General features: G+C 54.1%; 2 protein-coding genes across 3 annotated transcripts in view; both read left to right on the forward strand.

The window, feature by feature from the left end:
• Positions 1–17,046, forward strand: part of LOC112961855 (arf-GAP with SH3 domain, ANK repeat and PH domain-containing protein 2-like) — a 38,685-nt gene extending 21,639 nt beyond the window's left edge. For both annotated transcript variants that reach the window (XM_026057486.1, XM_026057494.1), the window contains 15 exons: positions 216–303; positions 899–947; positions 1,348–1,511; positions 1,825–1,958; positions 2,679–2,770; positions 4,793–4,970; positions 6,942–7,027; positions 7,379–7,494; positions 8,639–8,706; positions 9,437–9,544; positions 10,217–10,421; positions 11,085–11,261; positions 12,897–13,042; positions 13,834–13,956; positions 16,041–17,046. In XM_026057486.1, coding sequence (XP_025913271.1) covers positions 216–303; positions 899–947; positions 1,348–1,511; positions 1,825–1,958; positions 2,679–2,770; positions 4,793–4,970; positions 6,942–7,027; positions 7,379–7,494; positions 8,639–8,706; positions 9,437–9,544; positions 10,217–10,421; positions 11,085–11,261; positions 12,897–13,042; positions 13,834–13,956; positions 16,041–16,115 — 1,809 coding nt within the window. In that variant the 3' untranslated portion in view covers positions 16,116–17,046. The remainder of the gene's footprint in view (positions 1–215; positions 304–898; positions 948–1,347; positions 1,512–1,824; positions 1,959–2,678; positions 2,771–4,792; positions 4,971–6,941; positions 7,028–7,378; positions 7,495–8,638; positions 8,707–9,436; positions 9,545–10,216; positions 10,422–11,084; positions 11,262–12,896; positions 13,043–13,833; positions 13,957–16,040) is intronic.
• Positions 17,047–18,505: 1,459 nt separating this feature from the next.
• Positions 18,506–26,209, forward strand: LOC112965691 (CMP-N-acetylneuraminate-beta-galactosamide-alpha-2,3-sialyltransferase 2-like). Its single transcript, XM_026064956.1, has 9 exons — positions 18,506–18,695; positions 19,882–19,983; positions 20,814–20,865; positions 21,489–21,770; positions 22,665–22,855; positions 23,372–23,551; positions 24,169–24,214; positions 24,640–24,759; positions 26,019–26,209. The coding sequence occupies exons 4-9, from the start codon at positions 21,501–21,503 to the stop codon at positions 26,184–26,186; spliced, it is 975 nt and encodes a 324-aa protein (XP_025920741.1). The 5' UTR covers positions 18,506–18,695; positions 19,882–19,983; positions 20,814–20,865; positions 21,489–21,500; the 3' UTR covers positions 26,187–26,209.

Here is a 26,209-nt window from a genome sequence, read left to right on the forward strand (position 1 = left end):
TGGGGTGGCAGTCCAGTAAGAAAAGGTCGGTGTTGCTATTTCTTGTATTGCTCTTGAGAGCGGAGCCAAGGGTGAAGTGCTGGGCACAAGAGAGATTCACTGCTCTTCCACCTGTGCAGTGGTCTGAACCACTACAGAGCCAGGTGGTGATAGTTAATGCTGGGCCACAGCCCTGTGATGCTGGGAGCATTGAGTCTTCTTCCTTCCGCTCATAGCTCAACCGCCCACCAACCAGGCTGAATTTACTGACATGTCAAGTGAAGCCGAATATGGATGACAGGAAATGCTTTGATCTGATTTCACGTGAGTCCTGGTGCCTGTTCTGTGGTTCCTCTGGGAAGAGTCCAGAGAAGTGGCAGCAAGTTGTGTTCAGAGTCAGCGTAGGCTGAGGCGAGGTGAAGCTCTGCAACTCTGAGCCAGCTGGGAGGTTTACCCTGGGAAATTGTGTTGAGAGGCAGCTCTGCTCACAAGCAGCAGTGCATATGCCAGGTGTGAGATGAACAGCACTGCCATTGCAGCACAGCATTGTGGGGGGGGCACATGTGGACCATGCAAGCATAGCTCCTGAGCAGAAGCTTAGCTAACATGAGCGTCCCTCTTTCCTGATATGGGAACAGGTCCCTTTGCCTGGGGTGCACCATGGAGGGACTGGGACCAGCAGAGTCATAGGCGGTGGTCACCCCAGGTGCCTGGGCTGGAGTTTTCTATCCGCTGTGCCTGGCCTTGCTGAGCCCAGCTCAGGCTTGTCCTGCTGTGAGCCTGCTGGATGAGATGGAAGTGCAGGGCGGCTAGCTCCCTGCAGTCCTTCCAGGCAGCCCTGTGCTACTCTCACTAAAGTCAAGCCCTTTTGGACCCAGGTTCTTCAAGGCCTAGAGGAAAATGGCTCTGTGTTTTTCAGATAACCGCACGTACCACTTCCTGGCAGAGGATGAACAGGAATGTGTTGTGTAAGTACTGCAGGCAAAGAATGCTCACTGGGGACAAAAAGTGGTCCTCTGGCTGTTGATGAGGAGCCAGATCTTTGGCTAATGAAGCAGCACCTCACTGCCCCTTGTTTGATGCCCTTCCCATCCTCACTGTGTCCAGTCACCCTGGGGGACTGGTCAGCTGGCAAGCAGGGCACAGGGCCCAACTGAAGCCTTTGGCACCCAATTTGCTGCTGGATTCACCTTCAGGAGCTTTGTGTTCAGTCGTTCTGGGCAATGTGGGCTTCCACCCTTCCTTGCAGTGCCTGCCCTGGCTGTGCAACAGTGGGACAAGCCCTGCTGCCGTCCTTGCTCAGCTCCCTGTAGCCTGAGCATGTTGGTGCAGGGCCCCACCCCTAAGAGCAGCTTTCTGCCCATGCAGCTGGGTGTCTGTCCTCAGCAACAGTAAGGAGGAGGCGCTGAACGTGGCCTTCAGCAAGGCACAAGGCGGTGGGGAGAGCAGCAGGGAGGAGCTGACCCGGGCCATCATTGAGGAGGTTAAATGCATGCCCGGGAACAGAGAATGCTGTGACTGCTCAGCGCCAGGTGAGAGCCAGCTCAGGACTGTGGTGGCCATTGCACAGGCTGCCTATGTTTCCTCTGCCTGGGGACAGGCAGAGCTCTGCTCTTCCCTCTGCAGCATCCAGCTCTGTTGCAGCCCAGCCTGTAGACACCCTCAGGTCTGGGCCCTTGCCCTTCGCCATCATGCTCCCACAGCTCTTTGTTGACAGTTTGGTACCAAAAGCAGTCCTGCTGCGCACATGTGTGCCTTGTGCCCCTGTGCCCTGAGGCTGCAGGGAGGGCCAGCGGGTGGGAGAGACAGGAGATACACACTAGCCCAGCAGTGTTATTTCTACAGATCCCACTTGGCTCTCCATTAACTTGGGCATCCTGATCTGCATCGAGTGCTCTGGAATTCACAGAGAGATGGGTGTGCATCTTTCCCGCATCCAGTCACTATCTCTGGACAAGCTAGCAACCTCTGAATTGCTGGTAGGATGCTGCCACAAGTGTGCTCTGTCCCTATGCCTTCCCCCCTCCTGTGGCCCTCCTGAATCCAGGTGGAAGCGAATTCACTGCATTTTTCCCTTGTGAAATGGGCCCATCCTCAGCTGCAATTCTGGGGGTTTAGTGGTCATTGCGTCAGGAAGTGTCATCTTCAAAGAGAAGAGGAGGGTGCCATTTCACCTTTCCTGGGTCATCCATCTCCCACGCTCAGTCCCTTCCCCCTGCTATGGCATCTCATGCAGGGGAGCTGCAGGGCAAGCCCAAGCCCAAACTGGGGTAGAGCAGAGTGTGGGAAGGGCAAGGGGAGGGAGGATTTGCAAAGGGCTGTGATGGTCTGGGTGCTCATGAATGACATGGATGTAGGTAGGTCTGTGATGAAGGCTGGCTGGGAATCTGCTGGCAGCTGGTAAGTGTCAGGTCAAGGAATGAGAGTGTTTGGCAATGATCATTCCTTGCCTGGATATAAGCCCAGGAGTTGGCTCTGGGGTTACACTGCTGGGGTTGGCAGATCTCAGCAGTATGTGGGGCAGAGTCTCTATGCCATTGGGCGTACTCATCCTGGGAGCCATTCACTGCCCCTTGGCACATTGTCCAGCTGAAAATAAAGTGCTGAAGGTCAGGATCTCTCACCCTGAGCTCCCTCTCCTGCTGCCAAGCATGTAGTGCTGCATGTCCTATGCCACCTGTAGCTTGGTTGTTTTGCAGCTGGCAAGGAATATTGGCAACTCCGGCTTCAATATCATCATGGAAGTGAATATCCCCAGCTCTTCAACGAAACCCACAGAGCACAGTGATATGTAAGTTGCACTGCAAGAGCTGTTCTTTGTGGGAGGTTAGGTATGGGGCCCTTGTCTGTGTGCACATGCTCCATGGGTCTCTTATTTCCCCATGATAACCAGGCACATGGAGGCTGCCTATTCTCCCTGCCCAGATGGTAACTTCTGTTTAGAAGCAATTTCATCAAGCCCAGCAGAAAGGGTCTGATAAAGGAGAGTGGAGGGGCAAGGAAGAAACAGCAGGATGGCACAAGGGGTGACTTCAAGGTCAGGACAGGGATCAAAAAAACAGCACTAGAAAGGGAAAAACATGAAGAGAAACAAAAAAGAAATGAAGCTACCAAGCAGGATGACCCTGGCCGCACACATTAGCCAGGCAGGAAAGGACAGAGTGATGCAGTGGGATGGAGGAAAATGAATTGCATGGTGCAGAGCAGTTCACACCGTCCAGGTTCAGCGGGTTTAGTGTAGGCATCTAGCAAAAGGGAAGAGAAAACAAGAAGCTTGTGGGCATGATAACATGTGTGGCCAAGTTACTTGTGATATAAGTGCAGAGAGACAGAAGTCTCTGAAGACTTGCAGTCTGTGTTAGGTGCCAGCTTCTTTCACCGAGTGTGTGGGAACTTATCGCTTGGTACATTAACTGTGGATGCAGGCCACAAAGCCCTCTTCATCTCGGAAAGCACTCCAGCCTCTAGGTTCTGCAGAGGATGGGTGAGAGCTTGGACAGCATAGCTGGTGCCAGGAATAACTCTGGGCTTCTCCAGGACTTAGCACTGCAAAGCTGGGGTGCAGCAGAGCTCTTGGGAAAGCAGGTATTGCCAGGTGCTGAGGGGACTTTCAGGAGGCTGGAAAGCAGGCAGAGCAGGCACAGTCGGGGACTTAGGCTCCATTACAGGCATTTAAGTCCGGACTAGGGCAGCATTTAGACAGATGGGACCCACACTGTGGTAAATAGATGGGTAAGGAAGAGGCTTGGATGATGAATGTGCAGAACTGAAACTGGATGAAATGAATAATTCAGTTCTTCTGTGGCAACCTTTTCTGCTTGGAGTGCTCCTTTACACCCTGGGCATCTGCCCCATAGATCGTCCAACAGGTCACTGCTTCTGCTTTCCTTGAATTCTTCTCTTCTCCAGCTGGAGGTTCCCAGCTTACTAAGTCATTCCTTGTCTGGAAGCCGTTCCCTTTCCTTGATTGTTCTTGTCTAGTCTGTACCATGTGGTGCTTCTCACTCCTTGTTATTTCTGCTCCTTCCCCTAATTCTCACTGTGCAGACAGCTGAGCCCAATACATGAACTATGAGGGCAGAGGCAAAGGATGGAAAGGCAAAGGACGAGTCAGGACTGGGGAGGAAAGGAAATGAGAAGAGAGCAGAAAACATCACCAGGCCAGTGCATAAATCCCCAGTGCAGCCACCCCGAGTCCGCCCTCACAGCAGAGAGCCGTAGCAGGCAGGGAGAGGCACAGGGAAGAGTAACAAGCAGAGCCCGAGGTGTGAAATGGCTCCCACACAAGCAACGGCTGCAGGGGTCAGGGCTCTTCAGCCTGGAAAAGACGATGGCGGGAGGTCTGAAAAGTCATGAGATGTCAAGAGAGAGGGGGAGAGGCATCAACTGTTCCCTGTCCCTCCGAGCACAAGAACTTGGGGCATCGGATGAAGGTGGTGGGAGCCCCACTCAAAGCAAACAGAGGGAGGTGGTTCTTCCTTCCCACGAGGGGGAGGTGGGTGCAGAAGTTCCCCTGTCCCAGCACTGCAGACATGCACAGTTAAAATGTATGCAAGTCAAGATCTCATTTAATTATGTAACTCCAGGAGAAGAAGCTTTAAGAAAACCACAGTGTTTTATAAGTTATGAATGCTGTTATAGAGGAGTCTGGGGAATGGAGCAGAGACAGGAAAGGTGTGAAACTGCCTAGCAGGTCTGAAGGAGAGAGAGAAAGTAGCTGAGGCAGTAGAAAAGGAGGAGGAGTCACTGTGCCACTAGATGCTTGCTCAGTCTCTGTGTGGATCCTAACTTTTGTTCTGTTGGTCTCTGCCAGGGCCTTTCGGAAAAATTTCATCATTTCCAAATATGTTGAAAAGAAATATGCAAAGAGGAGCCCTGCTGCTCACCGTCCAGGCCTCCCAGAAGCCGTCATGTACAAGGACATATTTTCTTTGCTCCAAGCTTATGCTGAGAATGTGGATTTGAGCAAGCCTGTGCTGGCACCTCTGCAGGTACAGCTTCCTCTCTCTAGTGCAACAGAGGGCACAGGAGCAGTCCTGGCACCTTCATTGAATGGGGAGACTGGAGGCATCCAAAAAGGAGGTACTCACAGGGAGCAGAAAAGCAGTCCTGCTCCCCTGATGGGAGCCCTGACTCCAGGGGAGGCTGAATTGCCAGGCTCCATGGTCAGAGCACCCAGCACCTCTGCCCTCTTATTCCCAGCTCTAGCTGGCAGGTACCACCAGGAAAAGGGTGTTTTGGGGGGCTGGCAGGTTCTTCACCATCTGTTTCATCTTTCTTCCTGCAGCAGCTTTGACTGGGAAGGCAGGCAATTAGACTGTTCTGGGGAGCTGGACACATACTGTGGCACAGCTGCCACTGTGAGGGATGCCAGCATGCAGCGTCCGGACCGTAATTCTATTGACTACTGAATCATCCAAGCAATATTAAAACAATCCTTTGCTTGCTTAAAGCAAAGATGAATGTAACAGGGATCCTGCCCTTCATGAGCCTCCCTGCCTGCCCTGCCTCAGCAGTGTCCTCCTTAGTCCTCCTCTCCCTGTGAGCCTGCTGTCCCCCTTGCAGACACCGGGCAGTCCTATGGACCTATATGAGAAACAGCTTTGCTCTATTCTCTCCAACCTGTCCACAAAGGTCCCTGTGCTTGTGAGGGAACAGAGTTTGCCAGGGAAAATGTTGCTTTCTGTGGTCTGAGTGTAACAGGTAGATTTGAAGGGGGTAAGTAATGTCACAACAGAGGATAGTGTTTTAACCTAGCGAACTGACTGTGTCAGCAGAGTCCTCCCCACTGTCTGCCTGCTGGGGACCAAAAGTCATAACCAGAAACCCAAGATTTTTTAAAGGCCAATTTGTAACCAGCTGTTACTTGTAAACTTCTGAACAGATTTCAGATGCTCAAAATGTCCAAGTCTTACTTGGAAATTGTAGGTTGAAAATTCAGGATAACATTTTTTTTCTGAAACCAAAGTGTAAATCCTTGCTGTAAGTGCAACCCTATTTCTGGAGGTGTTTGCTATCTGCATCTATGGGAATGCTGCTGTTTCATCCCCTTTCCCAGCAAGGATGCTTGTGGGTATTGCCCAGAGAAAAGCTGAAGGAGCAAAATGCTGGAATGAGCAAGAAACACTGTCAGAATTGGAGGTCCTGGGGCAAACTGGCAAGCGAGAAGCAGCTCTACAGAGAGCGGCTGTTGCACATCTTGGAGCACTCAGTGGCAGCCGATGAGATTGTGAACTCAGCCAAGTTCTGCTGCTGACATGGAAAAAAATCACCTCTGGTTGCCTCAGTTTCTAAATGTGAAAAGGAGATGGTTAATCCTTCTTCATGAAGCTATCAGAAATGAAAATGAAAGGTACCAGCAAAAGGGCAGATGTTAAGAAAATAAGTGGCTCAGCCCCTAATAAAAAGGTGTCAGTTGCTTAAAAAGGACATAAGAGAGGATGAGAAGAGTGTGATTAGAAAAAGTTTCCTAGAGAAATGTGGCTCCATGGATCTACCTCATGTTAAGACTGCACTGGAGTTCTAGTTGACCTTGCTGGATGTGGCTCTGAAAAGGCACAGTCAAACCTGTTTCTGTTCATCCCTTGGAGGCTGTTAGGGATGTTGTATGTGTAAAGACACCAATGCAGATGGGGGAACTGGCTGATTTAACTTTTTGTTTTGTAAGCAAGCAGCTCCTACTCCTGCCTGTGGCATCTGCTTAGTATTGAATTGCACATGCTCATGGAATTTCCAAAAGCCTTTGACTAATTGTTCATGAGAAGTTCCTAGTGGAAACCAGCAGCCAGTGTCTCTCATGTTTGCAGAGTGTCTGATAGGTTGGATGCTGGCTAGGCGGTCCTCAGAACTCCTCTAGTATCATGCAGTTCCTAAAGCACAGGAAGGACAGAGCTCTGTTTGTGATGGAGATGCTGGCAGACACAGTCTCATCCTGTTGCTTGCTGTATTTTTCTTGTTTGCAGGAACCTGGAGAGACCATTCTCCACCTGGCAGTGCTGTTGTCTGATCGAACCTCTTTGCATATCGTTGATTTTCTTGTGCAGAACAGGTAAGCTCATGACACCTGGTCAGCTTGTCATGATGCCAGTGCTAGTGAAAGGTGCAAGACTGATGGTTTTGGAGATTTCTTCTACATGCTCCCAGTGAAAAAGCTCTGGGGCAGGCATCCCAACAAATGTGCCTTGGGCTAAACTTGGGATGACTATCCCTATATCAGAGTTCCTTAGGTTCTCTCATCTCCTCTGGGTCTTTGTTGAGGTGTAGCAGTGGTGGTGATCCTCCAGCCCTCTCCAGATGAGGTGGGAAGAAACACACATGTGCAAACACCAAGTGGTGTTTGTTATGGCTGGGGCAAGCTGCTCTTCCTAGACACGCTGAGACTATTTATCCTCTGCTGCAGCGGGAGCCTGGCAAAGCAGACTGCAAAGGGGAACACGCCGCTTCACTACTGCTGCTCTCACAACAAGCCCGAGTGTGTCAAGCTGCTACTGAAGGCCAAAGCCAGCATCGCCATCAGTAAGTGGCTGGGGGAACCCCCACTTTGTGGGTGCAGGGAGTGCTCAGGAAGCCAGATTATGGATCTGGTCATTTATACTGCACATGAATCCTTATCTCCTCTTCAAAACTTTGAATTGAGCTTTAAAACTGGAATCCTTGTTGAAACGGGAGATCACAGATATCATCATCATTAGGTGTCAGCTGAGTTTGTAGGTACATTGAGCCACTCTTCAGATGCTCCTTCCCATTTTACGCTGCAGATAGCGCAGTGTCAACACCTAGGAGAACAGAGAAAATGCTGCAGGGTGGCAGGGACCTGCATGCACCTTCCGCAGTCTCACAGTGATTCAGCAGCCAAACTTCTCATGGCCCAAGGCACGCCAGGCGCAGTGGCACCTGCCCCATCTCTGCTGACTCCCCCCAGTACATCAAGCTTCTGGAGTCCCCAGCATGGACCCTGCACCAGTTTGGGCTGCCCTGCGGACCCTTGGATGCCGATCCCGGAGGCAGGAATGTGTCCTCCAGCCGCTTGCCCTCTCCCTTCACCTGAGTCCCCTAGATGCCCCGTCTTCCCAGCCTGCCTGGGGACCACCCGGATTCAGAGGGCTGGTAGGAAACAAGGTTGCAAAATTACAGCAACAGCGTAGCAGATCTCAACATGAGCCCTCATAGGCTCTGAATCCGCTTTTGCACCCTTTAGGCTCTGGCAGTGACTGTGATCCTTTGTCTCTCTATCCTGTCCCGTCTCTGCAAGTCACCAGGATTTACTCGCTGTCCTTTCTCTCCTTATCTGGGTGTCTCATTGCTCCTGTCCTTTTTTAGGCCGTCCCTTCTTTTAGGCTGGTCCCTGTTTGCCCGGAGCTGTGTGTCCTGAGAAGCTGCCTGTAGATATGTTAGGATGTGAATGACCTGTTAACCTTGGTGCCATCAAATTGTGCCTCTCTCACAGCCCTTCTTCTGCCCTTTCTTCCTTTTGGTCCTCCCACATCAGGCATTCCCACTCCTCCTTTCACATTAACCTTAACATTTTTGTTGCAATTCTCTACAGTCTCCAGGGACATATAGGCAGGCTTTGCGTAGGGTCCCTGTAAACAGCATTACTCTTTGCTTAGTAAAGCACAGAAAGGGCTCATAAAGTTCAAGACTGCCATTTTTCCCACAGCTAATGAAGCAGGTGAGACGGCCCTGGATGTTGCCAGGAGGATGAGACATCCCCTGTGTGAAGAACTGGTAAGAAATCATGTCTCACTCCCTCTGCTTTCAGGACGTCCCAGCGGCACGGAGTGAAGCCCTGGAAGGGCACCCACGTGGACATGTCAGGTCAATGCCAGTGCAGGGCTGCACTGAGCTGTGAGGGAGAGAGCTGAGCTGGGGTGGGGGAGGGAACCGTACGGCTTCCCGCTGTGAGGGAGGGAGCTGAGAGGGGGGAACTGCACAACTTCACACCACGCAGGCAGCACCACCTCAGCCTGCTGCAGTCCTGTGGCCCTGCTTGGTGGCTGGAGGCTGCACGGACAAGTGAGTCTGTCCCTCAGAACCTCTGGTGTCTGTGTGGGATGTGGAGGAGGAGGCAGTGGGGGTTTAGGGAGGAGATGGCCCAGCAGTTGTCGGATCCCTCAGGGCAGGAGAGTTTGGGATAGGCCAGACCAGAGCAGTCCAGAGGTCATGCTGTGCTGTGAGGAGTGAGAGCAAGCATCTACTTGTGCGGTCCAAGAAAATAGACCTGCTAGCTTCATAAGTCCTGTTTTTGCCACATCTCAAATTGGAAATCTTTGCAAAACCCTTGTGCTCCCTGCTTGCCAGGCAGGAAATATTGCTGCTTGCCAGGCAGGAAATATTGCTCGCAGCTCACAGATGTTTCTCTGATAATGAATGGTCGGAGCTGGGGGCAGCTGTGGCCTTGGGTGCCAGCTGGGGGTAGGAAAGGGCTGAGTCTTCAGGGAGCTCCTCTGTGTCTCAGCTGCTGCAGGCCCAAAACAATCAGTTCAACCAGCACGTCCACGTGGAGTACGAGTGGTGGCTGGGCCAAGATGACATGTATGAGAGTGATGAAGACCTGGATGAGAAGGTGAGGTCCCTTTGCGTGGCCAGGCAAGGCATGTACAGCCTGGTGTGGGCCTTGGAGGATGTGCCTCTTGCCTGACACTGAGCCACTCTTTGCTCACGGCTGATAGACTCTTGTTGTCTTTCCCTGGTAATGTGTCCCATGTGAAACTGTCCACTGAGCGTTTCCCTGTAAATGAGGAAAACATGAATCCTTTTTTTTTCTTTTTTTCTTTTTTCTCAAGTGAACTTACTCCTGTCTTGGAGAGGAGTGAGAATCTGGCTCTGCCACCCAGTCCCTTGTCTGTCCTCTGTCTCCTTGTTGAGGGGGCTGTTCAAATCTGTCCTTGTGTCTTCTGAGGCCTGTGTTCGGGGGCCAGGCCTTGTGGTGTTGGGGGTAGTTCAGGAGCCAGGTCTGTCACTGTCCCACAGCCCCAGGCAGCTTCGATGGCCTGTGCTGGTGGTCCCAGCTGCCCTGTGATGGCAGTGTGACACTGCCATTGCATTCTGTCTCCCTGCCAGCCCCATGTGGCAAGTATGGCCTGTAGCCCTGGAGAAGGGCTAAGGGCCATGAGTATCACTGCTGCCTCCTGTTCTCATCACTCTGGAGTGGTCTAAGACTCCTGTACTTGCTGATCACCCTAGCCTTTCTCTCCTTCTGTATGCTCCATTTAACGTGCAAATATCTGTTTTCCAGCTGGGCGCTTTGAAGAAAGAACGTGTTGTGCGTCCTCAGAGCTGCTACTATCCACCTGCTCCTGCCTCCAAGCAACAGGCAGCAGGGGCAGTGCCCCAGGGGAAGTGGCCAGACACCTGTATGTCACCCACCCACCTCCGCAGCCTGGACATACCACCAGCCCCCTCCTACCCGCCTCCCCTCCCACCCCAGTGGGCAAGCTCAGGTAAGAGCATGATGTAGGAAGCTTGCATGGGCTGGCAGAGTCAGGACCTGGAGCCTGTGCAGCATGACTCCATCAGATGAGGATCACTTGGGCTGCAGCTGGGCCCCTGGTGATGTGTGAGGGGTTGTCCTGTGCCATAAGGTGCCATTCTGTTCTCTGCTCCTTGTGGGAGGAAGGCTAGTTGGTGTTGACTGGTCTTTCCCAGCACTGACCCCCATGTGGGTCTTTGCAGACCAGTGTGGAGCATGCTCACCCTCTGGTGCTCTTAGGATGCACACTGTACCCTCTTGAACTTTGCTGTTACTGGGAAAGGCTGAAGGGCAGATGTTTAGAGACAGGACTGGAAACACAAAGCTGCTAGTAAGCAGCAACATTGCAATTCTGGTCCTTAGCAAGATTCATCCTGCTGTCCTTGCCCAGCCTTTCTTTGGTAAGCCCAGGCATCCTGCTTTCCAGGAGACTTGCCAAGTCCTGCCTGACTTCCCCTCCATCTGCCCCAGTTGTGTTTCCAACTTGATGCATTTCTCAAGTCAGACCTGCAAGCAAAGAAATGAATATTGCTGTCAATTTATCTGCTGATTTCTGTCTGGAGCTTCGCTCCCAGGAGCCTTGCTCAGTGTCAGCTTGCTTTTGACTCATGATTTGTTCCTGTTCTGTGTTTAGCTCCCCAGGAGGCCCATCCACTCCTTCTTACCAGCACATCTGTCTTTGCTGAGGGCATAAAAACTGGGAAGATACCACCCCTGCCTCTGAGCACCAAGCACAAGCGCACATCCTCCGAACCAGTGCCTTGGGTACCGCTTAGCCCTGAGCAGCCCAGCCAAGTCAACCTGATTTCAGGTAATGAAAGAACTGGCTCAGGAAGAGCAAGGAGCCACGTTGTGCCTTGGGGATTGGCCTTGCTGGGGGGAAGGACCCTCTGGAGGTCTCCATTCCATCACCCGCTCAGAACAGGGCAATCACCAACACTAGGTCAGGTTGACTGTGGCTTTGTCTAGCTGAGCCTTGAAACCTCCTAAGGATAGAGGTCCAGGCTAAGGATAGACTGGTACCATGACTCAGCTGGCTCCCAGTCCAGCTGCAGGTGAGGAGGGCTAGAGGCCAAACCCAGAGCTACTCTGTGCTTCAGTGTGAGCTGTGCACTAGGCTGGGCCAGTGGGGAAACGCTGCACTGGGCTTTTTACTCTAGACTAAAGGACCAGTTGGCTGCTTCCAGAGGGCTCTGGCAATATAGGATCTCTTCAATATGTCAGTGGTTCATTCTTCCTGTTTAGAGACTGGATTTTTCTTGCCTGTGGGTTCTTTGGCGAGGGAAGGTTCTCCAGAAGTCAAAGGTAATTTTCACTGCTGCTGCAAGGCCTGAGGGCCTTGTTCATGGATTAGGCCTGTGAGGCCTCTTGCTTGGACTCTGGGTTGGGAGAAAAGTGTGAGGTAGCACTGAACTGTGTGCACACAGCTGAGACACAGGAGGGGCTCCCCGCACCCAGGAGGTTAGATGCAACTCAGGCTCTTCTATGGGTCACAGGGCTGTTGGAGATGCTGAATTTGGAGAAGTGAATGACCCTGTCCTGGTCTTTCAGCCAGTGGATTTGTTTTCATAGGTGCCCGTGGCAGAGCGATGGCCCCTCTCTGCACCCCAGGCAGGGTGGCAGGTTGGGGGCTGAGGCAGTGGCTCTCAAAATGCAAGCTCTTCAATAAAGGGGCTGAGCACCATCAGGCACAGCTCAGGGGACTCCAGGCTGTGGGTCTGGCCTGCTGGAGCCCCCAGGTACCAGGCCCTCTCCTCTGGGAAATAGCCTCTTCCCAGCAGAGCTCAGCCACATGGAGAGTGCTGGGCGCAGAGGGTGCCAAGCACTCATCCCACAACAGCCACCCCCTTCCCCTGGTGCTGGCAGCTCTCAGGGCACCTTGGAGCTGTGCGGCCCAGCTTCCAGCACAGCTGTGTCCTTACGCTGCTCTGGGAGCAGCCCCCCTGCACACCCAGCCAGCAGCGTGGCAGTTCCCTGGAGAGCCAGAACAGCCACCCCTGCATGCCTTTCTGGCTTTGCTGCTGTCGCTAAAGCTCCTCTGCATTTTGCCCTCAGCACTAGCTCATGCCAGCCCATGGGCCTGTATGCTTTACCAGATGCAGCCAGGCAAGGTAAGCACGCACTGCACAGCCTTTCCTTTTGTCCACCACATGGGGCCCCTCAGGCCCTATGTCTCAGGCCAGATGGCCCTGCCTGGTAATGCTCGTCTCACCCTAACCTCCACTCTTATTCCTTCTGCTTCCTCACCACATCCTCTTTCCCTGCTGCCCCTCTCTGCCCCCTCTCCAGTCCCTCTGCTCCATTCTTGCTTTCCAGTTCCCAGTCAGATGGGGATACTGTTGCCCATGCTGTGTCACGGAGCAGGACCGTGCTGCATAGTGGTGGTTGCTATTGTCCATCTTGTGATGAAAGGTGGGAGGAGATGATCAGTCTGCTTATGTCCTAGGTGCCCTGAAGGCAACAGGCTCCCTCTGCATGTCTGGCCCTAGGAAAGTGGGACAACCTGGCCCACACCAGTCCCTCCAGGAGCCAGATCCATGCTCTGTCCATGCTGAGGATGCTCCACCCCCTCTTCCTCGGAGGAGCAGTCTGGTAGGTGGTCAGTGGCTAGGATCAGCTCAGTTCAGCTCCCACGTTTGCCCAGATTTATCACCTTTGTCTTTGAACTGAGCTGGAGTCTGACCTAGTAAACTCTCTTCCCACCACTTCTCCCATGACTCCCCAGCTTTGACAGCTCTTTACTAGGTGCTGGGAATGCTACGCACAGAAATGACTAGGTCCTCCTAATGAATGCTAGACCTATGGAGATTGCTGTTATTTACTACTAGCCAAAATCCCCACAGGCTCTTTGGAGAAAAGACACACGGATGATTTCAGGTTGCTGGCAAGTTAGGTGTGCTTTTGGACTTGGAGGAGGGTGCGGTGTCCACGTTGACTTTGCCTCTCTGTGATCCAGGTGACATCCTTCTCCCTGTGAACACCAAGATGCAAAGTCCTCTTGTTGGGAGCTTGTTTGTGTTACTTGTTCTGGGGGTTGTGCTTAGCAGCACCCCCTATCTTCAAACAGAGCTGCTGAGAGGGAACCGCGGCCCCAGATAGCACAACTGCAAATGCTCCTGGGAGAGAGGGGCGGATGCCTCTGGAAGGATGTTCCAGTGGAGGGAGATCTCTTCTGGATCCCTGTCCCACTCAGACTCTCAGGAACTGCTCCACTGCCTCTGTCTTCCCTTTACATAGTAAAGCTCCCTGGCTCTTAGCCTTGCTATTCATACATCCTTGCCAGCGGCTTTGTAATCAAGACACTGAAGCTATTTTAGTTCATTTCTGATGAAGCTGATGGCAGAAGGGATTGGGCTTAATGATGTTCTTTCTGCTGCTTGCAGAACAGACTGCTGCTCCGCAGGGTCCGAGCTCTCTATGATTGCAACGCTGACCGGGAAGATGAGCTGACTTTCCGCACAGGCGAGATCATTGTGGTGTCTGAAAAAGAGGACAGCAACTGGTGGGTGAGTGAACCTGCATGTGCTGAATGGCTCTGGGATTTGCATCTGATTGTCTCCCCTCCGCATCTGTCTCTTGCATCTGTCTCATACGTGCTACACTGATTGTTATCTCCTGCTCTGCCTTCCATCTTCCGTCTTTTCCTTGGCACAAACTCCTCGTTGTACCTGGGCAACCTGCTCCCTGTGCGGACACCACATCCCACCATTTCCCTTCTCTGCAGTCTGGACAGATGCCACTATGTTTGCCTCCCACTGCTCATGGTCTGGCTGTTCCCCTTTGTCTATGGCAGCTTGCTTGCCCACCCCAGCCAGCCACCCTCCTCAGGGGCTTTGGAGACCACTCACTTATCATCCATTTTTGGCTCTCTCCAAGGAAGGCAGGTCCTCAGCCCTGGCATTAACAGCAGGGGAGCAAGGAAGATTAAGGACCTTAAAATTGTCATATCCTCTGCCGCAAGCAACAGCTGGGCACCAGGTCTTCCTCAGTACTGGGTAGGCTGGTATCCCCAAAGCAAGACTTCCCTGGGCAGTCACAGCCACTCCTGCAGGCTGTGACTGATACGGTCCGGAGCATTGTTCAGCAAAACTAAAGACCAGAAGGACCTCACTGTGTTTCAAACTTCTTGCAAACCTGAGTTTTCACTCAGGAATGCTAGTGCAACCCTGCTGACCAGGACCTTTGCTGGCAGCAGCACAGTTTCCCCAGGGCAAGGAGGAGGGTTAAAAATGGATGCAAATGCACCCTTCCCCTACCTCCCTGGAAGATTTAAACAGCAATCAGTAACTGCAGTTAAAGTTTTCCTGGTCATTCAAATATTTGCAAACAGCAATTACAGCCCTTTATCTCCTGCCCTGGATGAGTTGATTTGTCTCAGTAAATCAAAATAACTTTGATTTTATTGTTTTTCTTCTGAAGTTGTATTTTTTTTGTAATTAATGTAATTAGTTTTAGAAATAATAATTTTAAATTGTTGTAAGTATTTTTAAAATTCTCAAGGGGAGTTACAAACTACTCTGAATCTGCCTCTGACTCCTTGGGCAAGTCTCAGCCTGTGGATCGCGAATGTGAGCCTCAGGCAAGAGCCTATGTGGAAAGGAAATCTCCATCCTGAGTCCCATACTGAGCCCAAGTGCAGAGATGAACGAGGTTTTCAGAAAGAGAAGCACATCTGAGGATTTCACCACATGCTAACTGTCACCAGTAGCTGATCAACCTTATTTTAAAATTGTGCTTAATTTCTACCCCAAATGTATCCAAATTCTCCTTCCGGCCACCAAATCTCTTTCTGTATCGGCTGCTAGATTGAAGAGCCCTTTCTACCAGAAATGAATCTTAGCCAGTGTTTACACACCATGATCAGATCTCCTCTTGAGTTTCTCTTCCATAAACTAGGTAGAAATCTCTTTTATCTCCTTCCGTAACATCAGTTTTCACAGTTTGTATTTTTTCCCTTTTCCAGCTTTTGACCAGCCTTTCTAAAGTGCAGGTGACTCCTGCCAGGGGTGGTCTCAGTGCTGTGTGCATGCACAGCTTTGTTCCCTCTTGCTGCATGAAATTTCTCTCTGCTCATTCTTCCTTTTCTTCCAGCAGCCACAGCATCCTGCTGGGCATTTGTATTCAGTCCTGCCAACTGCTGCTCTGGCTTACTTCTGGCTGTGATGCTCAAGGGGGTCTGCAGTTGCTTTATTTTTCTATGGCTCCGTAGGGCAAGAATAACCTCTAAAGACTGACCATACAGCAAACTAGACACCTGCTTGACTCAGATGATGATGTAGAGAGCACCTCCGATCCTGGCTTTCATTCTGCCCATCCTGTGTCAAGGTTACAGGCAGAGCATCCTTGCCAGGCCCTCGTGGCAGAGTAACCGGCTGCAGAATAGGGGATCTGTGAAGATTTTCCTTTGTAGGGCTGTCAGATCCACCTTCATGGGGATCTGACTCATGTGAGGTCAAGTGTTTGCCTGGATGTTCCTGCCCTGAGGCAGGGCTATTTGAGCAACCAGATGCAGCTGTTCTGGGCTGGTTTCACATGCCTTTCAAACCTTGTGTCATGTTCACTGCTCCTTTTCTTTCCTTTCTCCCCACAGAAAGGGTGGATTGAAGGACAGCCTCATAGGCGAGGCGTCTTCCCAGCTTCATTCGTTCACGTGCTCAATGAATAGGAACTGCTTCAAGTCAGGAAGAAGGATCTGATCAGCTACATAAAATACAACTCTCCCACATCCCGTCTGCAGAGGGCTCCCAGGGACAAGCAAGCTGGGAGCACCAGCTCACTCGGACTTGCCTCCTTCACCTCTGCTTCCCCCAGCGTGTCCGTTCCCCTGCCAGGCTCTGGCTTCTGGCTTTGGCTCTCTTCTCCGTGGCCTGCCTGCAGTGCTGGGCTGTCACAGAGGATGCCCCCCGGCCAGCAGTGCTGACGGGGGCCCAACACTCCACATAATGTCAATTTAAACAGTGCTTAAGGCCTTGGGGACTTGCCTATGTGTGTGTGATGTGGCCTGACTGTCAGCAAACTCAGGATAGCCAACAGGAGAGGATAAAGCAACCTATGTGCTCCACAGCCATGTTCTGGGTCTAAGCCCAGCTGTCACCACCACCTGAACCCATCCATGTCCCCATGCAGGACACAGCCCTTGTGGGCTCTGCTGTCACTCTGGGGTTTCTGTCACCTGCCCCCATGTTTGGCTCCAAGGCAAAGAACCCCCCAGTTCCTGCCTTACCCTGTCCGTGCTGTGTGTCCTGCAGCGCTTCTCTGCTCTGATAGTACTAATGGAAATGATGGTACGACAGAGCAGAGCTGTGCCCTGCTGTCCAAACCCCTGAGAAATACTCCTGGGGAGCAGCAGCTTATGCTGAGGACAAAATGTGTTAGTAGCTCCACTGTCTGGAAATGCAAGTGAGTCCTGTGGAGTCAGCACCGCTTAGTGTTTGTGCTGTCCTTAATTCCTCCCACCCAGGTTTGACCAATAGTTAGTGCTCCAGAAAATCTGCTCTGTGGCAGTTCAGGGAATTGCTCCATCAGTACCTAGACTTGGAGGACTGCTGGAGAGGGTCCCTGGACCATCACTAATAAATACTGGCTCTTTACTGCTCTGTGCTTTGCAGGACTGTTCTAGTTTGTGTTTCCAGCCTCCTTGCTATTTGCCACTCTCCTTCAGGCACCAAACCTCCTCTCAGATATTAGAGCAAGGAGTCCAAAAGGCCCAACCCCCCCTTCAGGTAAAACTACTCACAGTTTAGCTTGCATGGATTTTTCTCCATGGGCTGTAATTTTCCAATTTCTGAATCACACTTCACATGCTTCCTCTGTCCACTACTGAGTCAAAATCCAGTCCGGGTGTGCAAAAAAGCTGGCTGAGTGTGGTGCTGGTTGGTCAAGGCTATCAAGAGTTCCATGTTGCTGGTATTACCCTCAGCAGAGGCTGAATTGTCCCACCGTGACATACGGGGGCAGGGGAGAAGCTCCACACCAAGCAGCTTCTCCTATCGTCAGAGGAACATTTTTATGTTGAATTTCCTGATTGGAGACCTCGGAACTTCATCATTTTTTGTTGCCTCCATAGGACTGGACTACCTCCTTTTCCACTCAGTGGCTTTTGCCCTGGGCAGAGGCAGTTCTAGGTGCTGCCACTCTCAACTCTGTTAGAGACAGATGGGGGGATGGCAGCTCAGGCCATGCAGGACATCATAGAGCAGGGGAGGACATGGTCTGGAAAGAAGTCAGATGCAATGCAGAGGTGCTCCCTCCTGTTTTTGGGTGGCTGTGTGCCATCTGGGGCCTGGCCATGGGTGGGTCTCAGCAATGCACTGCAGAGACCATATGGCTATGCCAGTTTACCTGGAGCCCCCCCTGTCCAGTCACACTGGGAGGCAGCTCAAAACTGAAGGTCTGGAGAAGATCTGAGTCAAAAATTAAAATTGTGTTTTGGCCACATTTGTCACACAGGTTTGTTTCTATAGAAAGTCAAGGGCCAAAGCGGACAAATCAATGCATTTTGGACTCAGGAGTGCTGACCTTCTCCCATGGGCCTCGTTGCAGTGCTTCAGGCCTAGGCTGCTTTTAGCTTCCAGGTGACACCATGGTCATTCTTCATGGACAAAGGACACAGTGTCTCCCAGGGCTACATAGCCGTGGGGCTCCTCTCTGCTGAGATCTTGGGGTCAGAGCAAGCCCAAGCAAGGGAGAAGGTGCCTACAAGGATGGTCCAGGCTCTCTTCAGGATGGAGTGGTATTGGCCAGAGACACCTCAGCACCCCAAAATGTGAGGTCCAGGGCTTGGCTGGTGTTTGACTGTACCTCAGCAGCCCACAGCTGGCTGGGCACCAGCAGCACTGGGTGTCAGCACCCACTGAGATGCCAGGATAGCACCTGCCCCAAGCCCCACTCCAGACCCGGCAGACACTGGGCAGGGGGAATGGCACCCGGCTCTGACGGGGAGCGGCCCGCTGTGCCCCTAGGTGCTGAGAGGCCCTGCTGTGCAGGGTAGCCGGGTCAGGCCCTGGGCTCAGCCTGGGGGCGGCAGGAAATGCCAGGGGAGGGACAAGCAGCCCTGAGCTGACACCACAGCACGTCAGGAGGCACAGATTTCCTCCTTGTCTCGGGGCAGCACTTCCTCTTCTTGCTGCTGCTCATTTTGTCTAGTGACAGCACACGGATGCTGGCGAGGCTGCCGAGCCCTGCCCACCCGGCCTGGGACCGTCTTCGTCACCCGTCCCTCCTCGGCAGCGCTTCCCCCGAGAAGGTGAGGGCCACAGGGCAGGCTCTGGGGCTGGCCTGCTCTGGGCCGGGGGGCCATGGTGCCCTTGGGGCCTGTTTCTCGGCCGAGGGAGGCTGGGGAGCTCCCGGCAGCATCTCTTGGGGCAGCTGCGCAGAGCGAGGTCGGACCCAGGTCTCAGGCAGCTAGATGCACCCAGTGCCTCTGCAGTGGCCCCGTGGCTGTGACGGGGCGGCTCAGGGAGCCGCAGCCCATGGCCACGGTGCTCCTGACCGAAGAGCACCTCTGGGTGCACGATTTGGGCGGGTGCTTCAGCTGCTGTGGGTGAGTGGCTCCTCCTTGGAGTGGTGTGGGCTCGGCAGGCACGGGTGGCAGCAGTCCTCTTTTTGGCTCCTCCAGCCTGGCTGGGGCCAGGGCTGGGCTGCTGTCTTGGTGGCGCGGGCAGAGAGCAGAGGGTGAACCAGGCATCTGCCTTGGTGCCCCATCTGCTCCAGGGCTGTGTCAGTCTAGGGCCACAGGTGGGAGATGGGGCAGTTCGTTTGCTTCCTATTGCCAGTCTGTGCCCCTCCAGAGCCCTGCCGGGAGCAGCCACCTCACCCTGGTTTCAGGCAACTGGAAAAAGCTTCATGCAATATTCACTGCGCTGCCCTCGTCCCCCGGCTCTTGGCTTAATGGAGCTCCCGGCGCTGGCTGTGCAGCCGCCAGCTGGCTCTTCCCCCTCTCCGCGGGCTGCGGGTTTAATAGCCTCAGAGGCTCTGTAAGTTCCCGAAACAGCCTTCTCCCCTCGCCCGGGGGATCACTGGCTCCTCGCCTGATGGACACGACAGACGCATGCTTTTTGCCTCCATTACAGCAAAAGCTGGTAGTTGCCAGTGGAGGATAAAAGATTAAATCAGAGATCTGTGGCTACGAGCAAGAAAAGCGTCGGGGAGCTTCTGGGTCCTGCTTTCCACCTTTGTGCCCGTGCTTGGGGGTTAGGAGCTGGCCTGTTCCTGGCTTCCCAGCCAAGCTCTTCCTGTGTGTGAGCACAGACCTGCCTGCGATTGCATTTCCGGTGTGCTGATGGTGGCTTTTTTCCCCCCCCGCTTCAACAAGAAGTGACATAGTCAGTTTTGAAAGGGCAGATTTGCAGAGGGATGGTGTAATGGTCTCCCCAGCTGGGACTGTTCAGTCTGCTCCCGTCTCCTTTTGCTGACTCTGCTCTTTGCTCCAGCACTGTCTCCGCTTGGACCCCGAGGAGTGGCAGTTGTGGCATTAGAGCATGCATCTTCCGGGCCAGTTTTGAGGCCAGCTGGTTGGATACCACAGCGAGCAGGTACGTCAGCGCTGTAGAAGGTGCAGAAAATGTTTAAGGTGGAGAAATGAACCTAGTGCTTATCTGTGGGGTCCAGCATCTGGTCTGCTTTGGCCTCATGGTCTGAGGTGGGTTCAGCTTTGTCCCCAGTTCAGGTGAGTCCTGAGAGGAAAGGAGGAGATGCAGGGGCTGTGTGAAAGACCAAGCGTTCCTATGAAGGACAGGATGTATTTTCTGTCCTTCAGCTTTTCAAACGCAGAGCTGAGGCCCAAGCCTGCTGTGGCAGCGAGCTGTGAGCTGCTTCTGAACCCAAGGCGGAGGGGGTCCCGCATGGTTCTGCCCTTCAGGCTCTCCTTGGCCCACTGGAGCCAGGTCCTGTTCCAGGGCTCACCTGCAAAAGGCAGGCTGAGCACTTTATAAACTCTGTGAGGCCGAGACAACCCTTTTCCCTCTGACTTTAGGTTTATGTGTGTGTGTTTGGGGCCAGACAGAAGAAGGGAAGGGCAATATTTCACTCTCAAATGCACATATTTAAGAAAAGTTGATGCACATGTACACACACACACACACACACACACACACACACAGAGCTATTGCTCCTTCTTGGTTCTTCACCATGGCAATGATTAATTGTCTGTTAAACTGCAAAACCTCAGGGGTAGCGGGTAATGCATAAGCCATCGGATGCTGCGGAGCTGTGAGGCGCTCCAGGCGCGGTGGCCTGGCTCCTGCACTCCAATGGCGCTATGCAACCCTTGCGTGCGTGCAGAGGTGGCAGCTTAGCGTGTCATCGAGCAGAGAAAGCAGGGTGGACATCAAGCTGATTTGCTTTTTTGTGGCTGCTGTTCCAGAGAGAAGCTGCAGTTTGGCTCAAGGCTGAAGCAAAAAGAAGCTTAACCACTGGTTTGCAAACTTTTTTTTTGTTTTCGATGTGCAGATCTTAAAGTTTTGCAGTCAGAGAGTAACTCCTTGTACAGCAAATATTGCCAACTGGCCATATCTTGTCCCAAGTAACTTTGACAGTGTCAGAAGTAGACCAGGGTCTCCTGGGGGCCTACAGGGCCTGAAGAGCCCAATGGGACTGCCTTTGCTATCTCACATTTTTCCATATTGCACCACCTGCAGAGCATGTCTGGGGTGGGCAGCGCTGACATCCTGCTGCAGGGACTCCCTGCAAAAGCCAGCCTCAAAAATGGCTCAAGGGATCTGTTTTGGTTTTCCTGGTGTTTTAATGACCAGAACAATAAAGCCATTGAATGGTTTTTAAAAGGAAAACCTTACTGGGATATTTCAGTTCCCTGCCAGTCAGGGGAGCAGTGGGGGCTGGAGTTGCCTTTTTTTTTTTTTTTTTTTTTTTTTTTTTTTTAGTATTTATTGAGGGTGGGAGGAGGGGACAGGAGCTTGAGGCTGTCACAGACCCACATCCGGGGTCCCTGGAGGCTGGGCAGGGACGGAGGGAGGGAGGAAGGGGGCCTGCTCTTGCCTGCAGTGCCACTGCCACGGTGCCTTGAAATGTCTTGTTGCAGGTGGTATGAGGGATGATGTGCCGGAAGCGTGCTCAGGTGCTCGTGGCCTTGTGCCTCGTGCTCTTTCTATGGCAGTATTTCCGAGCCCCCACAGCCAGCATTGGCCGCTTCTTCTGGTCTCCATCTCTCCTCAATGCCCGCCTTGAGCCCCTGGTCACTGCCCACTGCACCGTCAGCGTCAACAGCTCAGCCTGGTTTAAGGCCCGCTACGATGCAGCCGTGGGGCCCCTGCTGACGGTGCAAGCCCAGGACCTCTCCCCTGATGTTATTCGGTGGTGGCTGGTGAGTGGGAGCGTTGTCGAGTGCTCGGGGCTCTTCCCTGGCACCTGAAACCTGTTTGCAGCAGGGCAGGCCCAGGACGAGGCGCAGTCAGAAGCACACGTGTGTGGAGGGGAAGGGGGTGCAGAGACCCCAGGCAGGGTCCGGAGGCTGCCTGTCTCTCCGGGGTGAGGGGCAGCGGCAACCAGCGCTGGCAGGAGAGGAGCTGTGGCCCAAGCGCCAGGGACAGAGGAGGGCAGCCACCGGGACATCCCTCTGTTGGTTGTCTGCCTTGCTGCTCCTCTCGCCAGCTTGCGGGAGCCCCTGTGGCCACTCAGCTCCAGGCAGAGCCCCAGGAGGCTGGGGGTCCCTGCGCCTCGTCGCAGGGTGCTCTGGGGGCAGCAATTCACAGCCAGTTGCAACCTTGACCCCCGGTGCTCCCTCTGCGCAGGCAGGTCCCCGCTCCCCAAATGCGCCCACTTGGCCACCACGCGCTTCCCCAGCCTGGCTGGCTCTGGCTGCTGGTGCAGGCTGGTGGGGAAGGCAGCCTCTCACTGGCGAAGAAGCGGGGTGCAGAGACACAGGGAGTTGAGCAGGTACCAGGGATGCTGAGCGCAGCCTCCCAGCCCGGTGTCGTCTCTATCTGCCCCCCCTCTAAAAGCCAAGCCAGCTTTGACATCAGATCAGAGGCCTTGCTCAAGGCCTCCTCTGGACAAGTTTTGAGTATTCCTGTGCCCCTCTCCCTCCCCTGGGCTGTACTACCCTCACCATGAAACGCTTTTCCTAATACCCAAGAGGGCTTTTTGTCTGTGACTTGTGCTTTCGCTGGGCACCTCTGGGAAGGATTGGGCTCCATGAGCTCTCCCCTAGGAGCCCTGTGGGGCTGATGCCAACCTGTTTCTGCCCTTGCCCCGCTAGAAGCTACAGGGCTCCCAGAGCGGAGCCCAGCTCCAGGCGACAATCCAGAGCCTCTTCGCCATCCTCCCATCCCCAACCAGCAGCACCTGGGCTGCAGCCCAGTGCAGGACTTGCGCTGTGGTGGGAAATTCGGGGCGGCTAAAAGGATCCAGTCACGGGCCACAGATCGACTCCCATGACTGGGTGCTGAGGTGAGTGTACCCAAGGGGGCTTGGGCTGGCCCAGCCCTGGGCCCTGCTCTGTCCCCTCCAGGAGCCTGGCGGACCACGGGCAGCCCCACAAAAGCCTAGGCACAGAGACAAACCCCATGTGTCCCCAGGCAGAGGCACAGGGCCCTTGGGCTGGGTGATTAATGATGCTGCCCCTGCTGTCTGGAGCCCCCCCAGCCCATGCTGGCACCACAAGGGTGAGAAGTGCCCCAGCACGTCACTTCCCAGGGGATAGCAGCCCTCTGGGTAAATAGGAGGGCCCATGCCCAGGTCCTGCCCTGCTCCTTGCTCCCGTGATGGCCAAGACGAAGCCAGGGCCTGCTCCCTGCACACAGCCCAGAGCACACACCAGCCCCACGTTGGCCAAGCTCTCCTTCCCTTGCTTTCTAGCCAGGGCAGACCAGAGTTCCTGCCTGGCAAGACCAGCACCTCAGGACCCAAATGGTCCCACATGGCATGTGGCTTCATTTTGGGACTCCTTTTGGCCCCCTCCCCTAGGATGAACAGAGCAAAGATAGCGGGCTTCGAGGTGGATGTTGGCATGAGAACAACCCATCACTTCATGTACCCAGAAAGTGCAGTGAACCTCTGGCCTGGTGTCCACCTTGTCCTTGTCCCCTTTAAGCCACTGGACCTGAAGTGGGTGGCCAGCGCCTTTTCGACAGGAGAACTCACACAGTGCGTAGCCTCCCACTGTCGCGTGTGGCCTGGGTCTTCAGGGGGGGCGGGTGGGGGCATGTTGCTTGTGCCAGAAACACTGGGGCATGAAGCGAGGTGGCCCATTCGCCTTGGGGAACCTGGCCCCTCTACAGGCTCCACTCTTCTGGCTGAAGAAAGGGCTCAGAGCCCCCTGGGGACAGGCCTGGCATCTCTGTGCTGTGTTTTGGGGAAGCTGGTGCCAACCCTTCCCTGCAGGGCTCAGGTGTCCCGTGGCAGCATGGTTGGGATGGAGGTTGTCCCAGCTGTGTGGCTGTGGATTTGACGTGAGCCTTCCTAGCTGGCTCCTCGGGGCGGCTGCCTCCCTATGTTCTGGCAGGGGGCATGGAGGGAGCACAATGCAGGGCTGTGCCCTGCCTCAAATGGTGCTGGAGCCTTTTGGGAGCCAGACCAGGTCATGGCCACACTGTGGGGCAAGCCTGGAAGGCTGCGGGGTTGCCATGTGCCCTGGCGCTGGTCATCACAGCAGTCCTCTAAAGACCATGTGCCTCTGAAGGAGAGGCCCCCGGGGAAGCTGCTTTCCTCCTGAGATGGTGCAGGTTGGCCTCCAGCTCACCAGTGTCCTGTCACTTTTACAGCACGTACACGAGAGTCAAACAGTTCATCAAAGCTGACCGAAACAAGGTAAGAGCTGGGTGGGCTTCCAGGGAGCACCCCTGCCTGCAGCCTCTGGTGGGGGCCTGGGCCAGCGGGGGTGGACGCCTGGCTGCCCCATGTGCTGGGGCTGTCGAGTCAACAGGGAGGAAGGGGCTGGTGGTCACCAGTGAACCTGCATGGCTATAAGATGTGGCACAACCTAAAAGGGTTTGCAAGGCAGCACAGGAGCCTGCTGCCTTCCCTTCCTGGCCAGCGCAGGGGGAGGCAGGGTTCCTTCAGCCAAGGCTGGTCTGGTCCCTTGGGCAGGCAGCAGCAAGTGGGATGTGGAAGAGAGGGGCTGGGAAGGCTGATGTCCACTCTAGCATCGCCCTGGTGGTGGCAGGGGTTGGCTGTCCTGCTTGTAGCGCTGTGGCAAACTGACTGCTGGGGCTGTGCTCTGCTCCCCTGCTCAGGTGCTGATCCTGAGCCCTGCTTTTCTCAAGTACATTCATGACAACTGGACACAGCACCACGGGAAGTACCCCTCCACTGGCTTCACCGCGCTGTTCTTCGCCTTGCACGCCTGCCAGCAGGTGAGTGTGGCCAGCGGGCCCAGGTGCAGCCCTGAAATGCAGTGAGGGCAGCTGAGCCCCAGCGCCTGGCTGTGTCACCATCACGTGCGGCTCTGTGGCCTTGTGGCTCTGTGAGGTGCTATGGGCTCAGCCTCGTGCTCTCTGTGGGCACAAAGCACAGAAAGGACCTTGGGGTGTCCCTAGTCCAGCTCTCCACTCACGCCAGGGCTAAATTCAAGACAGGTTGCTCAGGGTCTTGTGCAGCCAAATTTTGAAAATCCTGCAGGATGGAGAACCCTGCACCTCTCTGGACCCTCAACCCAAGATGGCTGCACCACTCATGGGGAAGAGGTTGTCTTTTTGGCCAAAGAGCATTTCCTTTGCTGCCTGTCATCCTTTTGCAGCTGTCAGAAGGGCTTGGCTCCAGCTTCACTGTAGCTTCTGCTTTGGTAGTTTGTTGACAGCTCTCAGGTACTGGGGTGCTCAAACCGGATGCCACATGCAGCCCCAGCCTTCCCAGTGTCATGTGCAGGTCACGGCTCTCGTCCTGCTGGCTATGCTTTTGCCAGTGTAGGCCGGGATGCGGTCAGCCTTGCTGCAAAGGCACACCCAAGTCCTTTGCTGTAGTGGTGCTTCCCTGGTGGTCAGCCTCCAGCCTGCCCCAGTGCCAGGGTTGTTCTGGCCCAGCTGCAGAACAGCCGTGCAGGCAGAAGGCTGCGGCTGTGCCTCACGCCGGCTGTGCTACAAGAAGCCCCTCTGGCCATGGCCCTGCTCCTGTTGGTACCTACGTTACCCACAGCTGAATGTTGCTGTTTGGAGTAACAACACCATGCAAAAAGAAACTCCTGCATGCAGCATGCAGCCTGCTGGCACCACGTGCTGAGCTCTGTACCCCATGTCTCAGGCTGTGGCAGGAGCTGGCCACCACTACAGGCTATGAGTTGAGCTTTGTCCCATTTCCATGAGCAGGGTGATCCTGCAGGAGGGCTAGGATGTTCCTCCGAGGAGCTGCTGCCCTTGCCTGCCTCACTCACCTTGTTTCCCCTGAAATCTGCATCAAACCCCCAGCTTCCTAATGACCGGCTAGGGACGTGAGCAACCCCGTTACTGGTGGCCACAGTCCCAGGCTCTTGTGCTTCATGCCAAGAGATGACTTCTCCCACTCTGGCCTCAGTAGACCAGAAGCTGCACAAAGATTTGGTAAAGGGCAGGCATGGTCTGCATGCTCTTGGGCCGATGGAGTGCCCATGTAGCAATGATTCTTGCTGATGTGTGTGCAGGTCTCTGTGTTTGGCTTTGGAGCAGACACTAAAGGGAACTGGCATCACTACTGGGAAGAAAACCGCTACTCTGGAGCCTTCCGCAGGACAAAGGTCCACGATGCTGATGTCGAATTCAGCATCATCAAGAGACTGGCAGCTGAAGGCAGGATTTTTTTCTACGAATGACAGATTTCCAAGAAACTGAAGCC

The sequence above is a fragment of the Apteryx rowi genome, unplaced genomic scaffold, assembly GCF_003343035.1.
Source record: "Apteryx rowi isolate R43461 unplaced genomic scaffold, aptRow1 scaffold_0, whole genome shotgun sequence".
Lineage (NCBI taxonomy): Eukaryota > Metazoa > Chordata > Aves > Apterygiformes > Apterygidae > Apteryx > Apteryx rowi.

Excerpts from the sequence above, each read along its gene's own strand:
- LOC112965691 (XM_026064956.1), top strand. The coding sequence starts at position 21,501 with ATGATGTGCCGGAAGCGTGCTCAGGTGCTCGTGGCCTTGTGCCTCGTG. Across the intron at positions 24,215-24,639 it reads TCAAAGCTGACCGAAACAAG|GTGCTGATCCTGAGCCCTGC; the intron begins GTAAGAGCTGGG and ends TCCCCTGCTCAG. Across the intron at positions 24,760-26,018 it reads CCTTGCACGCCTGCCAGCAG|GTCTCTGTGTTTGGCTTTGG; the intron begins GTGAGTGTGGCC and ends ATGTGTGTGCAG.